Consider the following 15,315-nt stretch of genomic DNA (forward strand, 5'->3'; position numbering starts at 1 on the left):
GTGTGTGTGTGTGTGTGTGTGTGTGTGTGTTTTAGTAGAGGTGGGGTTTCACCATGTTGACCAGGCTGGTCTCGAACTCCTGAGCTCAGGCAGTCCACTGCCTCGGCCTCCTAGAGTGCTAGGATTACCAGTGTGAGTTACTGCGCCCGACTTTTTAGCTTGATGTGACCCCCTTTGTCCATTTTTGTTTTGGCTACCTGTGCTTTTCAGGTCTTACTCAAGGAATCTTTGCCCAGACTAATGTCCTGGGGTGTTTCCCCATTGTTTTCTTCTAGAATATGAGGATGGTTCAGCATACACAAATCATTAAACATAATATGTCACGTCAACAGAATGAAGACCAAAACCCATATGGTCATCTCAATAGATGCCAAAAAAAATTCAGTAAAATTTAACACAATGAAAACTTCGTGATGAAAACTGTCAACAAACTAGGTATAGAAGGAACATACCTCAAGACAGTAAGGGCCATATATGACAAACATGCAGCTGGTATACTGAATGGGAAAAAACTGAAAGCCTTTCCTCTAAGATCTGAAACAAGACAAGGATGCCCACTTTCACAACTTTTATTCAACATAATACTGGAAGTCTTAACTAGAGCAGTTAGACAAGAGAAAGAAATAGACGGTATCCGAATTGGAAAGGAAGATGTCAAATTATCCTTTTTTGCAGACGATATGATCTTATATTTAGAAAAACCTAAAGACTCTGCCAAAACACCATTAGAACTGATAAATGAATTAAGTAAAGATGTAGGATACAAAATCAACATACAGAAATCAGTAGCATTTCTATATGCCAACAGTGAACAATCTGGAATAGAAACCAAGAAAATTATCCCATTTACAATAGCTATAAATAAAATAAAATACCTAGGAATAAGCTTAACCAAAGAAGTGAAAGATCTCTACAATGAAAACTATAAAACATTGATGAAAAAAATTGAAAAGTACACTAAGTTCTTTGTATATAATATTAACGTATTCTCATGATAATTTTATGAAGTAGGCAAGTAGGCACTATTTTACAGATGGAAAAACAGGTTAAGTAACTTGGTTAAGATTATATACTTAGTGAGATGGATGATTATTTTAACAAAGGCAGTTGTTTTTGTATTTTTAGTAGAGACGGGGTTTTACCTTGTTAGCCAAGATGTTCTCGATCTCCTGACCTCATGATCCGCCCGCCTCGGCCTCCCAAAGTGCTGGGATTACAGGCGTGAGCCACCGCGCCTGGCTTTATGATCCCATTTATATGAACTGTCCAGAAATGGAACATCTATAGAGACAGAAAGCAGATCAGTGGCTGCCTGGGGCTAAGAGTAAATAATAATTGACCACAAACAGACAAGAGGAAGCCTCTGGTGTGAAGGAAATGTTCCAAAACTGGATTGTGATGATGTTGCACAAGTCAATAAATATACTAGAAATTATCAAACTGCACACTTACAATGGGTGATTTTTATGGTATGCATGTATAATAACCTCAATAAAGTTGTTTTTAAGTAACTAGAAAAAAGACAAGTACCTAGGGGTACGCCCAAGCTGGAGTACAGTGGTGTGATCTCGGCTCACTACAACCTCCGCCTCCCGGGTTCACACCGTTTTCCTGCCTCAGCCTCCCGAGTAGCTGGGACTACAGGCACCCGCCACCACGCCTGGCTAATTTTTTGTATATTTTTTAGTAGAGATGGGGTTTCACCGCATTAGTCAGGATGGTCTTGATCTCCTGACCTCGTGATCCACCCGCCTCGGCCTCCCAAAGTGCTGGGATTACAGGCGTGACCCACCGCGCCCGGCCCGACTCTTACATAATTTCTAAATACCCTACCAAACATACCTATAAATCATAATCACGAATAGCAGAAATCTTTTTCACAGGCTGGTTATTACATTTTTTTTTCCCTTATGAACTCTAATTTGTCTGTCGTATAGATGAGTATAGTATGAAAACATGTTGAAATGACTTTATTCTTTATCATTACCAACAGCTTTCTAGCCTGTAATATACATATGTCTATTTTAAATATTTTGTAATACCTCCATGTAATTTCTTTACAAGCTTTTAAGTCTCTTAATACCAACTTCATGTTGATATTATTTTTCATCAGGCCATGTGTTTATTAAGAAGGTTATATTTATTTTTTCCAAGTCATAAATTAATTATTTTAATGTTGTTTTCCTTCTCTTGGTGTGTTTATTATTTAGGTCTTCAGTTACCATTATTCAGGAGTTCTGGTTTGGTCAAAACAGTATTGATGAGCCATATGATTTATTGAAGATAGTTTCTAGAGAGAAATTTCCTTGTCTCTTTCAATTTACTTGCTATAGTTTCTGGAGAGAAAGTTCCTTGTCTCTTTCCATTTACTTGCTGTAGTTTCTGGAGAGAAATTTCCTTGCTGTAGTTTCTGGAGAGAAATTTCCTTGTCTTTTTCCATTTACTTGCTATATAATTCAGACTCTGATAGTTTTCTGACTGATAGTGTCACCCTTTCTTCAGCATCTTGCTCTCTGATCTCTTCCTATTCCTGTTCCTCTACACAATGCTGTCAGCATTATCTTTTTAAAATACAGATTTAATCATGTTCCTGCCTTACTCTGAAACCGTATGTCTCTTCTCCCTCTTAGGTATACATTAGTAATATAAACCACTGGTATTTATGGATCACAGTGCTGAGACTTTTACAGCCATCAAGTAATTTAATTTTGATAAGAACTCTATAAAGCCAGCCTATAACTCCTATTATCCTCCATTTTATAAACAAGAAACTGATTTAGAGAAGTTAAGCAACTTTTCTAAGGTGCTACAGTTAGTAGGTGGCAAAGTTTGAACATAATAACAGGTTTCTCTGTTAGTATGGTGCCAGTGAGGTTCCCTGTGCTTTTCTGCCGTTTCTCTACCCAGCTTTCCCCCATCTCATTCTGTAGTCTCAAGGCTCCACTTACCTTCTTCCATCCAACTTCTCATTGATGACACTTACACTTTCAACCTATGGAAACTCTGCTTCCCCTTTTTTAGTTCTGCTCAAATATCATACTGAATCCCTCTACTCCACCATCCCAGTTAACATTTTTTATTCCTCCTTCTTGTATAATTTTTATTTTAATTTTGTTATTTGCCTTATACTATATATATTTGTGTTTATTTCTGTCTTCCTACTAGATTGTAAGTTCCTGGAAGATAAGGACTATTCTGTCTTTACAAACTGTGGGGCCAGTATCTTGCACTTACCAGACATGGCAAGAAGTATGCCTTTTTGAAATCAGTTTTATTTATACAAATAGTAGAGTGAGTGAGTTTGTTTGTTTGTGACGGAGTCTCACTCTGTCACCCAGACTGGAGTGCAGTTGAGTGAGTTTGTTTGTGACGGAGTCTCACTCTGTCACCCAGACTGGAGTGCAGTTGTGCAATCTTGGCTCACAGCAACCTCCGTCTCCCAGATTCAAGTGATTCTCATGCCTCAGCCTCCCAGGTAGCTGGGACTACAGGCATGCACCACCACACCTGGCTAATTTTTGTATTTTTATCAGAGACACCATTTCACCATGTTGTCCAGGCTGGTCTCGAACTCCTGACCTCAAATGATCTGCCTGCCTTGGCCTTCCAAAATGCCGGGATTACAGGCGTGAGCCAGTGCATCTGGCCTTAGAGTTTTAATGAGGATGGAATGTGGAGTCCTTTGTCCTTACAAATTTTTGTAACTAACTTATGGAGATATTTTATTCTCCAACTTAATAATTTGATAAAATTTAGTAAAATTTTAATTTTAAAATTTAAATGAAAATTTAATTTTTTGGTTCTGTATTTTTACTTGTATCTTTTTAATTGAGAATTCTTACACTCTTAGATATATGTTAAAACATACTATGAGGTTTTACAAATACTGTTGGTGACTCAAAAGGAGAATTAGTATTACAAAAATTCTAAATATTTCTGTACTTTCCCATTATTTACCCTGGTTAAAAAAAGTATAAACTTGTAACTTTCTAATTAATCATTGTTTTTAATTTTTTTTTAAATTTAACTTTAAAAAAATATTTGAGAGGCCAGTTGTGGTGGCTCATGCCTCTAATCCCAGCACTTTGGGAGGCCAAGGTGGGGGAATCACTTGAGTCTAGAAGTTCAACACCAGCCTGGGCAACACAGTGAGACCTCTGTCTCTACAGAACATAAAAAATTAGCTGGGAGTGGTGGCATGCACCTGTGGTCCCAGCTACTTGGGAGGCTGAGGTGGGAGGATCACGAGCCTGGGAGTTTGAGGCTGCAGTGCTGAACTGTGATCACACCACTGTACTCATCCTGGGCAACAGAACAAGACCTTGTCTCAAAAAAAAGTTTTGAGAACTCTTTAGAAATATATACAGGAGTTTTCTAATGAGAAAATTAAGGTCAGAAAATGAGATGAAACTAGGTTAGTGTTTGCACCTAAAACATTCCATAAGATCCAAGACTGATGGTAAAATTGGGCTATAAATTTGGCTGTGCTTTTTCCGTTTGGCAAAGTAAACAGGAAAACATGTTAACTTACGTGAGCAGATTGTTCATGTTATAAAATCAACTAGATAAAGTTATTTTGTGGGTGGGTCTTCACAGAGAAGGGCTACAATATGAAATAGGTAAACGGTATCGTCAGCAATGTCTTTGTGACAAATGCATTTAGTTTAGTGAAACTGATTCATATCAGACTATTTGATACAGGCAGGTGACATGGTGTCATTTATTAAAGGATATTCTATGAGGAGCCCAAATAAGTCAGTGAGCATTTATAATTCTGAGATCTACTGAAGAATTTTGAAATATCTAGAGCAGCATGTCCCAAGGCACTGGAATGACTGCTTATCTTTCAGGCTAAGAATAGAGTAGCAGTAAGTTTAAGATTATATTCTCCATCAGTAACTGAATATAGAAATCCTGTATTTGTAAGAGACATGTATTTTAAAATCATCAATGATTATTTATTTGTAAATTTACTTTTCTGTTTTTCTTGAACTTTAACCAGGATGCTTGAGTATGTGGATCACCTTTTAGGTATCAATAGAGTTGTTAGCAAATAGTGTTAGGTTAAAACACTATGTTTTAAATTCTTTGATAAAATTGAAACGTTTACTTATAAAAATAGAAAGCTGTGGTTATACTGATATAGGACTATTATCCCTCAGTTTCCAGAGTGTGGATTCTTTGGCATGTATGACAAAATTCTTCTCTTTCGCCATGACATGAACTCAGAAAACATTTTGCAGCTGATTACCTCAGCAGATGAAATACATGAAGGAGACTTAGTAGAAGTGGTTCTTTCAGGTAAGTAAGTGGCTTTTTCAATGTGATTGCCTTTTCCCCCGAAAGAGCCTAATTTTCTGTACTAAATGCTGCAATTCAATTATATTTAGTCTTTGTACTATTGTTACTTAATTTCTTTCATCTCTAATAATGGTCACCATATGATTTTTCCTTTCAGGCATGTTATATCACCATTAAGAAAGAAAAATACCTGGCAACGGTGGCTCACACCTGTAAGCCCAGCACTTTGGGAGGCTGAGGCGGGAGGATTGCTTATCTCAGGAGTTTGAGACCAGCCTGAGCCTGAGCAGCATACCTCGTCTCTATTAAAAATTAAAAAAAAAAAAAATTAGCCAGGCATGGTCACATGCAGCTGTAGTCTTAGCTACTTGAGAGGATAAGGTGGGAGGATTGCCTGATCCTGGGAGGTTGAGGCTGCAGTGGGCCATGATCACACCACTGCACTTCCGCCTGGACAACAGAGCGAGACTCGTCTCTTTAGAAAAAAAAAGAAAGGCCCGGCACGGTGGCTCACGCCTGTAATCCCAGCATTTTGGGAGGCCGAGGCAGGCGGATCACGAGGTCAGGAGATCGAGACCATCCTGGCTAACAAGATGAAACCCCGTCTGTACTAAAAATACAAAAAAAAAAAATGGCCAGGCGTGGTGGCGGGCGCCTAGTCCCAGCTACTTGGGAAGCTCAGGCAGGAGAATGGCGTGAACCTGGGAGGTGGAGTTTGCAGTGAGCCGAGATCGCGCCACTGCACTCCAGCATGGGCGACAGAGTGAGACTCTGTCTCAAGAAAAAAAAAAGGAAAAAATCAGGATAGGAAAATAAACTGAATTACTTGAATGTTACTAAGCTTAGGAAATTATTTGGTCTGAAAGAAATATACTCTTCTCTGAGTCAAAGAAATAAAACAGTTACACTGAAATTCTGTTTTTTTCCCCTTCCCCCACCCCCATTTCTGTAAAGAGCATAAAAGAAGAAAATTGGGGTTTAGAAAAGAGAATCAGGAAAAAAAGAAGTAATGAAGATATGGAAGAGGAAATTACAATGCTGGTTATTTCTGTGGCTTTAAAATAAAAAATGTTCTTTCCCTTTTTGTCCCACTGGGCTTTTTTCTACCTTTCACTTTTTCCACCTCACCCATTCTTGCCATACGTTGTTTTTTAATTCCCACTATTTGCCATCTCATCCAGCAGCAATGTGGGCAAGATAATACGGAGTGAAAAGGAAGAAAGAATGCCATAATAATGCACATAGTAGGTCTGCAGTACTTTTTGTTTGGCAAGTAGGAGAACTGATGGAAGAAAGGAAGCAAGCTGGTCAGAACCCTGCTACCAAGTTCCCTTTTCTCAAATTCACCTTTGAGCCTTTTCTTGAGATCCTCTCTGTCCTTATTAGTCCCCACTCCTCTCATCTTATATTTCTGATTCTCTCATTCATCTCACTCCCTGCTACACTGATCATTCATCTTCTATACAGCAACCCCAAACCATCTCTATATTTCCCAATCCTTGCCCTCCTCTTCATTCCTGACGAGTTTCACTCCCTGTCTCACCTGGAAGTCCTGCTCACATCTCTTCCTTCTCTACTCTGGACCCCATCAGACTACTTGCAGGTTGAGGTGAGAGGAAGTTCCTTGGGTCTACTGTCCCGACGTTCACTAAGGAGAAAGGAGTTTCTTTCTCATATCCACTAGGACTGTGGAGAACAAACAGACAAGTGTATCCTGGGATCCTAAGTTAGGACTCAGTATCTTTTTCCACAGAAACGTTTCCGTAAATTGAAGTTAAGTTCCACAGTACTTTTTACTTTAGTGTTCTATTTCCCACTGTGTAAGTTAAGCAGTTTTTAATTGATTAAAGTAGACCTAATGTCTATTTGTAATCTTGTGATTATGAGAAAATGCTGTTGGAGTTCCAAATAACTAATCTACGACCTACTTCTGGAGCTCAAATGATTAGAAGTAAATGGACTTGCTAAACTAGAGTTTGAAATCACAATATTAAATAATTTACTTTTATGGTCCAGTGAAACTTCCAGAGAAAAAATGATTCTGTGTACTTTGACATAAGTGAATGTGTGAGCATTCTTAATCACAGTTACAAATACAAGGTATATTTTAATACTTTTCTTTTTTAAAGCTTTAGCCACAGTAGAAGACTTCCAGATTCGTCCACATACTCTCTATGTACATTCTTACAAAGCTCCTACTTTCTGTGATTACTGTGGTGAGATGCTCTGGGGATTGGTACGTCAGGGACTGAAATGTGAAGGTATGTGTTCTAAAATTTTTGTGGTCATTTGAAATAAGATTCCACGTTTGCATTTTTTATTATCAGTGAAAAAGCAAGATGATGAGCTGTTGACTAGGGTGGTAATGAGGATTTAGAATTGGAGAGATCAGGACTCTCATTCTATCTCTGCCACCTACTTCATATTCTTGGGCAAATTATTAAACCCCTTAAGATTAATTTCTCTGTAAAGTACATTCTGCCCCACTGGTTTTGTAAAGAGTAAATGGTTAAATCAGGTAATAGGGTTAAATATTTAGTACAAAGTCATGGCTCCATAAATATTCATGTTGTTTTTTGTTTTTAAAAAGTTTTCTTGGCCAGGTGCGGTGGCTCATGCCTGTAATCCCAGCACTTTGGGATGCCGAGGCGGGTGGATCACCTGAGGTCAGGAGTTTGAGACCAGCCTGGCCAACATGGCGAAACCCCGTCTCTACTAAAGATACAAAAACTTAGCCGGGCGTGGTGGCAGATGCCTGTAATCCCAGCTACTCGGGAGGCTGGGGCAGGAGAATCGCTTGAACCTGGGAGACGGAGGTTGCAGTGAGCCAAGATTGCACCATTGCACTCCAGCCTGGGTGAAAGAGCGAAACTCCGTCTCAAAAAAAAAAAAGTTGTCTCTTACATACAACTGAATTGTCAGATTTGTTCTGAATTAGAATTGCTAGGAGTAGGACACAGGTGCACATTTCTGATGAAGAAACAGTCTTCTAAGGTGGACGGTCAATAAACTTTTTCTGTAAAGGGACAGAAAGTAAATGTTTTAGACTTTCTTGGCCATATGGTCTCTGTCATGATTTAACTCTGCTATTACAGTATGAAACCAATCATAAGACAATATGTAAACAAATAGATATGGTTGTGTTCTAATAAAACTTTAGGAACATTGAAATTTGAGTTTCATAAAATTTTCATGTCACAGGAGGAATTTGGTACAGAGGCCATAGTTTGCTAACTAGTGCTTTAAGGCAGTGGTTCTCAAACTGTATTGTGCATTGTAAAACACACTTTGCTGGGCCTCATCCCCATAGTTTCTAACTCAGTAGATCTGGGGTGGAGCCTTGTAATTTACATTTCTAACAAATTTCCAGGTGGTTGCCTTAGGGACCGCACTTCAAGAACTACTGCTGTAGCTGACTTATCCTTTTTACACATTTCCTTCTCTTCTTGAATTCATTAGCTTCCACTTAGCCTGCTGTCAGGGTTCTTAATTAGGATAGGGATGGCTAACAGAAAATATGTTAAGTAAAAGAAGCAGTGGTTTTTATGTATCACACTTAAATAGTAAAGTTTTTTTTTAAATCTTATATTTTACCTTGTAAAATATGTTTAGGCTGTGGATTAAATTACCATAAACGATGTGCCTTCAAGATTCCAAATAACTGTAGTGGAGTAAGAAAGAGACGTCTGTCAAATGTATCTTTACCAGGACCCGGCCTCTCAGTTCCAAGACCCCTACAGCCTGAATATGTAGCCCTTCCCAGTGAAGAGGTACGTATTCTAAGGTAATAGACATTTTAGTAGTAGTTATTCTCTATGTTTCTACAGGGTGTATGACATCACTCTAGAACATAATTTATATGCTAAAGAATGGTAATATTCCTACACTTAAGAAACATAAAATGTAGTAATGGAGACAGGACTTACCAGTAGTAATGAATTGCATTTTGTACACCTTGGGATGGTATTATGACTTGTACCACTGCTTTAGCCTTCTAGCCAGTATCCTGGCTCCTGGTCTCCATACTTAAATCTTTTTTTTTTTTTTTTTTTTTTTTAATTTTTGTTTTTTTGAGATGGAATGTTGCTGTCACCCAGGCTGGAGTGCAGTGGCACGGTCTCTGCTCACTGCAACCTCCGCCTCCCGGGTTCAAGCGATTCTCCTGCCTCAGCCTCCCAAGTAGTGGGGATTACAGATACGTGCCACTACACCCAGCTAATTTTTGTAGTTTTAGTAGAGACGGGGTTTCACCATGTTGGCCAGGCTGGTCTTGAATTCCTGACCTCGTGATCTGCCCGCCTCGGCCTCCCAAAGTTCTAGGATTACAGGAATGAGGCACTGCTATCTGCAGATCTGTATACAGATGAGACAGTTGAGACACAGAGCAGTTAAGTGACTTGTGTGAAGTCAGAGAGCAAATTAGTAAGAGATAGTGGAATTAAACCCAGATCTCATTATTAATAAATCAGTGATTTTTTTCCTAATACAGTGTACCTCTCAAGGGCAAAGGCAGTAGATCCAGGAAAAAAGAAATAACTCCCTTGTACATTTGATAGTATTTGAAATAACTTCCATCTGTAGGTTGTAATCTTATTATTTAGTTTTTTCTGTAACTTCTCTGATCTTCTGTAAATTAATGGCAAAATCAAGGCCTTGTCTTGGTACTGTGGTCATAATATTTTGCTAAGTTGAGACACCAGAGTAAAAGCTTTTGAAATCCTTTCACAAAAATTCCATCTTCTCTTATTACTTAGCCCTAGTGTGAGATTTTTAAAGGATAAAAAGAGTGCTGTGGCATAAAGGACTGAAAATGAGGGGTTGGTATAAACCTACAGAAGAGCCTGGAAAAGATTGGTAGGAAAAAGTTAGTGCATCTTATACACTGAACTGCACAGAGAACTTACCTAGGAATGAGGACAGTAGACTAGAGGTATGTCAAGAGCCCCACAAATGATGCTGTTTTGCCACCTATGCCCAGTTGAGTATTACTAGATTAGGAAATAGCAAAAGGACAGCAAGTGGATAAGGTGTTACATTTTTCATTAGTTTATATTTTATCTTGAACATGAAAGCTCCTTAGGGAAGTATAAGAAGTGCAGTTACATGTCTGAATTGGTTAGATTGTTCAGAGTATTTTTAAACAAGTAGAACTTGTAGCATGGAAGGGCGTTCAAGGTTTACTTTAGTCAGTTCAAGCATAGTCTCAAAAAGAAGAACTTTATTTTCCAATTGTTTGGGTTTTTCTACCAGGTGAACAAAAAGCAAAATTAAAGAAGGCATGAATTAAAAATTTTGTAACCTGAGGGATAAGTAGATTTTGGTAACTATGACCCTTTCTGTATGAAGGGAATAATCAAACTAAATTATAGATCACCCAGTTCAATGTGGTTCATTCCATTCATTCAACACACATTCACCGATTATTGTATGCCAGGCCCTATTATATACTAGGGACACAAAATTGAATAAAACATAATCCAAATACTCAAGCACAAAATCCTAATACTCAACTACCATCTAGCTATATTAACAGATTTTGCTGTACCTGCTTGCATCCTCACTGCCAGAACTGATGTCCTGAGATCTTTCAAATGCCTTCTATAACTAGTAATGTTTGTAACTCAGAGAAGTTGGGTAATTCTACATTAATATGTTCAACCAAGGGAAGGAAAAGAAGTCAGAAAAAACCAGGAGACAGGGAAGTGCAAGGGAGAAGTAAGGGAGGAGAAAAAAGAAAAAAAAAGGGAATAAAAGGTAAAAGAAAAGGACAAAACAACTGGCTGGAGAAGAGCACTATAAAATGCCTCAGATTGATAGTGTAGGCAGGTATTTTTTTCTTTTTTCTTTTTTTTTTTTTTTCTGAGACAGAGTTTCGCTCTTGTTGCCCAGGCTGGAGTGCAATGGCATGATCTCGGCTTACCGCAACCTCCACCTCCTGGGTTCAAGTGATTCTCCTGCCTCAGCCTCCCGAGTAGCTGGGATTACAGGCATGCGCCCCCATGCCTGGCTAGTTTTGTATTTTTAGTAGAGATGGGGTTTCTCCATGTTGGTCAGGCTGGTCTCTAACTCCTGACCTCAGGTGATCCGCCCACCTCGGCCTCCCAAAGTGTTAGGATTACAGGCGTGAGCCACCATGCCTGGCCGGAAGACCAGGTGGAAAACCAACTAGCTAGGTTCTGGAATAGTCTCCAAAATGGGTAAACAAAGTTTACTTCTTCTTAAAGCTGAAGTACTGAAACTTATTGTTTTAATTAGTTTTGTATCTGCCACTGTTTATCATTATTAATTAGACTTAAAATGTATTACATATTTTAGTATTAAGATAAATTTGAAAATCTAAAATGTGTTTCAAAATATATTCAGATGTCACATCCAGTAATGCAAAATGAGCAGCAATAATACTTTCTTCATTTATTTGTTTTAAAGTTTGTGTGTTTGATTTGTAAAGTGCTGAAATGTGCCTGGCAAATAATAATCAGTGAATATGCACCTGAGAATTAACATATCTTAGATTTTTTTTAAGCATAAATATTAGCAAAAAATCTGCCTTTTTCTCATTCAAAGATTGGTAAATTAAACATTGCAAAGGAAACTGCTGAGAACAACATTTTTAGAGTTTTTTGGCTTTAGTGTTTGAAATAAATGATTCTTGTGGTTAAGCTCTGCTCCCACTACTCTGTTTTTAATATTGACTTACACTTATGAAAATTACTTATGTTATAGTCACATGTCCACCAGGAACCAAGTAAGAGAATTCCTTCTTGGAGTGGTCGCCCAATCTGGATGGAAAAGATGGTAATGTGCAGAGTGAAAGTTCCACACACATTTGCTGTTCACTCTTACACCCGCCCCACGATATGTCAGTACTGCAAGCGGTTACTGAAAGGCCTCTTTCGCCAAGGAATGCAGTGTAAAGGTAGGATTAGGTGTTTTCCCTAATTAAAATTTAAAATTTATGTCTGTTTTTGTTATATATAAGCTTAAAATATTTATATTTCAGAAGCATTAGCCAAAGAAATTATTCTCATAATTGTTAACTTATACAAAGGAAAGAGAAATATAAACAAAATATAAATGTGTGTGTAAACTACTATTACTAATATCTGCAGTGTGTGTTGTTATGTGCCAGGCACTATAGTAAAACAGTAAACAAAACTTCACATGCTCAGTCTTCAAAGCAATTATATGTGAATTATGCTTTTGTTAGTATACTAGTAGTAATAGGAGTTACTATTACTATTAACTATTAATAGTAATAGGAGTACTAGTAATAGGAGTTAGTAATAATAGGAGTCATTTTTCATTTTATATACATAGATTAGGTAACTTGCTTAAGATCATGTAGCTAGTAAACAGAAAAACTAGAATGTGGATCTCTGAGGATGGCTTCTTCACCTGTATGCTTATCACTTCCCAATACAGAATAGCTAGTAGGCAGCAAAGCTGATACTTGAGGTTTTATGTCTTTTTGATTCCAGAGCCAGACACTAAACAAAATAAAAGTAACGCTTTCCTCTTTTCATTAAATATTTATTACACACACACATAAGCATACTGCGAGAGTTTTGGGTTTTGTTTTTGTTTTTGTTTTTAAGTATGTAGTTAGGAGAATTGTACAAAAACTGTCATTCCCAAGAATAATCACCCTGAAATAGGTAGGAGATAATAAAAGCTACTGAAATTATGATAGGGACCCACCCGTATTTGGATACTAACCCAGCACACTTTTATAGTATTCTCAAAACATCTCTTAATGAAACAGGTTTTTAATAGCATACTGGAATAATTATTTGCTTATAGTTATATAATGCTTTTATGCTTTTTAAAGATGATTTTATCTTTTTGTCTCATATCTTCTCAGCAATGCTGTACAGTAGAAACTTTTCACAGTAGAGTGAAAACTAAAATAGAATATAAATGTCTTAGATTATTGGTCATTGAGCCAGGATAGGATATAAGTAGTCTGACTATAATCTTGTATGCTTTTTTCATGTAATTAGCAGTTCTTGGTATTGTACTTCATATATAGTAGAAGTATTCGTGGAATTGAATTATCAAGTGATCTAAATAAAACATTAGGGTTGAGGGTTTTGTAACAAGAAATTCTTGCTTACAAAACAGAGTAAGATAATTGTATATAAGCTTAAGCATATAAGGAAATAAAGCCTTTCTGAGGGGGGAGGGATAGCATTAGGAGATATACCTAATGTTAAATGACAAGTTAATGGGTACAGCACACCAACATGGCACATGTATACATATGTAACTAACCTGCACGTTGTGCACATGTACCCTAAAACTTAAAGTATAATTAAAAAATAATAAAATAAAGCTTTTCTTGACAGTGTATGATAGCATACAAGAACATTAAATGGGGAATAGGTTATACATTTGTTGTCAGGTATTTGATAACTATTAGGCATTATAACATGATGAAATTTTATTTCAACAGCTTGCTTTGAATATGAGTTACTACATAAATTAATACTTTAAAATATCAACCTAAAAATGTATTGGCAAGCAGCCACTGAGAAATGTTTTGGGAAAGAACATTAGTAACAGATGTACAAATTCTAGCCAACAAATAATCTTAATGAAGGTAGTTAATATTGCTGCTCTGCTAAGCAGAACAGAAACATTCTTAAACCATATGCAGAAAAGTACAGTATTTTGTAGAGGAACTAAAATAAATATGAATGAATTTTTACATAAACCTGTCAATTCTGCTACTGGGTTATTCAACTTTTTAGGGTTCTGGAAGGAGAATCTTTTATGCTTATATGGGTTCAGAAAATGGTAGGTTTTATTTCAATATAGCTAAGCTATTTCATTTATTAAAATAATTATAATTCAGTGATTTCCCTATTTTAATAGTATGAATTAAGATACTTAAAAAATAAAAATATTTTCATTTGTCAGTCTACAAAAGAAAAATGATTTTGTTAAGATAAAACCATTATACTGGATCATTTGAGAAAATACACAATTCCAAGAATTCATTAATCTGTTTGTCTTTATTTTCTACTTTGATGTGTAAAAACTTCAAGGTAGCTTAAAAGCATATAAGAGAGCATAAGCAAATTAATAAAAACATGGGTAAGGACATAGAGGACTAAAACTGCCTGCCTGCCATTCAAACCTACATACTTGCAGGTAGTCCACAAATTCGGCTCTGAATTTTTTTTTTTTTTTTTTTTTTTTTTGAGACAGAGTCTTGCTCTGTCGCCCAGGCACCCAGCTTATTTTTGTATTTTTTTTGTAGAGACAGGGTTTTGCCATGTTGGCCGGGCTGGTGTCAAGCTCCTGGCTTCAAGTGATCCACCTGCCTTGGCCTCCCAAAGTGCTGGAATTACAGGTGTGAGCCGGTGCACCCGGCCTGAGTTTTCAAAGGGAAAATGGAAACCTTGTTGTTTTCACAATTTGCAAAGTTCATGAGATAAAACACAAATCTATTGTTTAAGAGATAGTGCAAGATAATATTAATATCACATGAATTTTCCCTAGGGCCTGTCTTAACAAGGATAGTGTTTTAAATCATGTAAATTTTATTCTCTACCAAATTATACATTTCATGGGGCTTATGTCATATAATGATCTTTAGCCTGTGCTGTTGGCATGATACCCAGGATTTTCTTGACTCACAAGGGTTACAAAAACATTCTAAGTCAGGACTTAAAGTTATTTTTACCCAGTTATTACTCATAGATGTATTTCAAAGGTGGTATTAGACATAGTTAGACCAGTGGGTCTCAACTTTAGTATGACTTACAGAGCTCAGCCCTACCCTCCCGCTCCCTAAGAATTGCTGATATAGTAGGTCTAGGATAGGGCGCAAGAATTTGCATTTCTAACAAGTTTCCTAATGAAGCTGATCTGGGACCACAGTTTGAGAACCACTGTGTTATACAGTAATTTTGGACAAATTGTACCTGACACTGATCTGCAATGCTATCAACTCTGAGGTTTGTTTTAGGCTGAAGAGAACCATTATGTACAAGTGGGAGGCCTTGTGCT

The 15,315-nt window shown here is 37.2% G+C and overlaps 1 protein-coding gene across 5 annotated transcripts in view; it reads left to right on the forward strand.

Annotated features, from left to right (window-relative positions):
* Positions 1-15,315, forward strand: part of PRKD3 (protein kinase D3) — a 73,199-nt gene that overhangs the window by 25,344 nt on the left and 32,540 nt on the right. For all 5 annotated transcript variants that reach the window (XM_054475371.2, XM_054475365.2, XM_054475368.2 and 2 more), the window contains 4 exons: positions 5,163-5,301; positions 7,431-7,562; positions 8,914-9,071; positions 12,025-12,217. In XM_054475371.2, the coding sequence (XP_054331346.1) occupies positions 5,187-5,301; positions 7,431-7,562; positions 8,914-9,071; positions 12,025-12,217 (598 nt within the window). In that variant the 5' untranslated portion in view covers positions 5,163-5,186. The remainder of the gene's footprint in view (positions 1-5,162; positions 5,302-7,430; positions 7,563-8,913; positions 9,072-12,024; positions 12,218-15,315) is intronic.

The sequence above is a fragment of the Pongo pygmaeus genome, chromosome 12 (genome assembly GCF_028885625.2).
Source record: "Pongo pygmaeus isolate AG05252 chromosome 12, NHGRI_mPonPyg2-v2.0_pri, whole genome shotgun sequence".
Classification (NCBI taxonomy): Eukaryota; Metazoa; Chordata; class Mammalia; order Primates; family Hominidae; genus Pongo; species Pongo pygmaeus.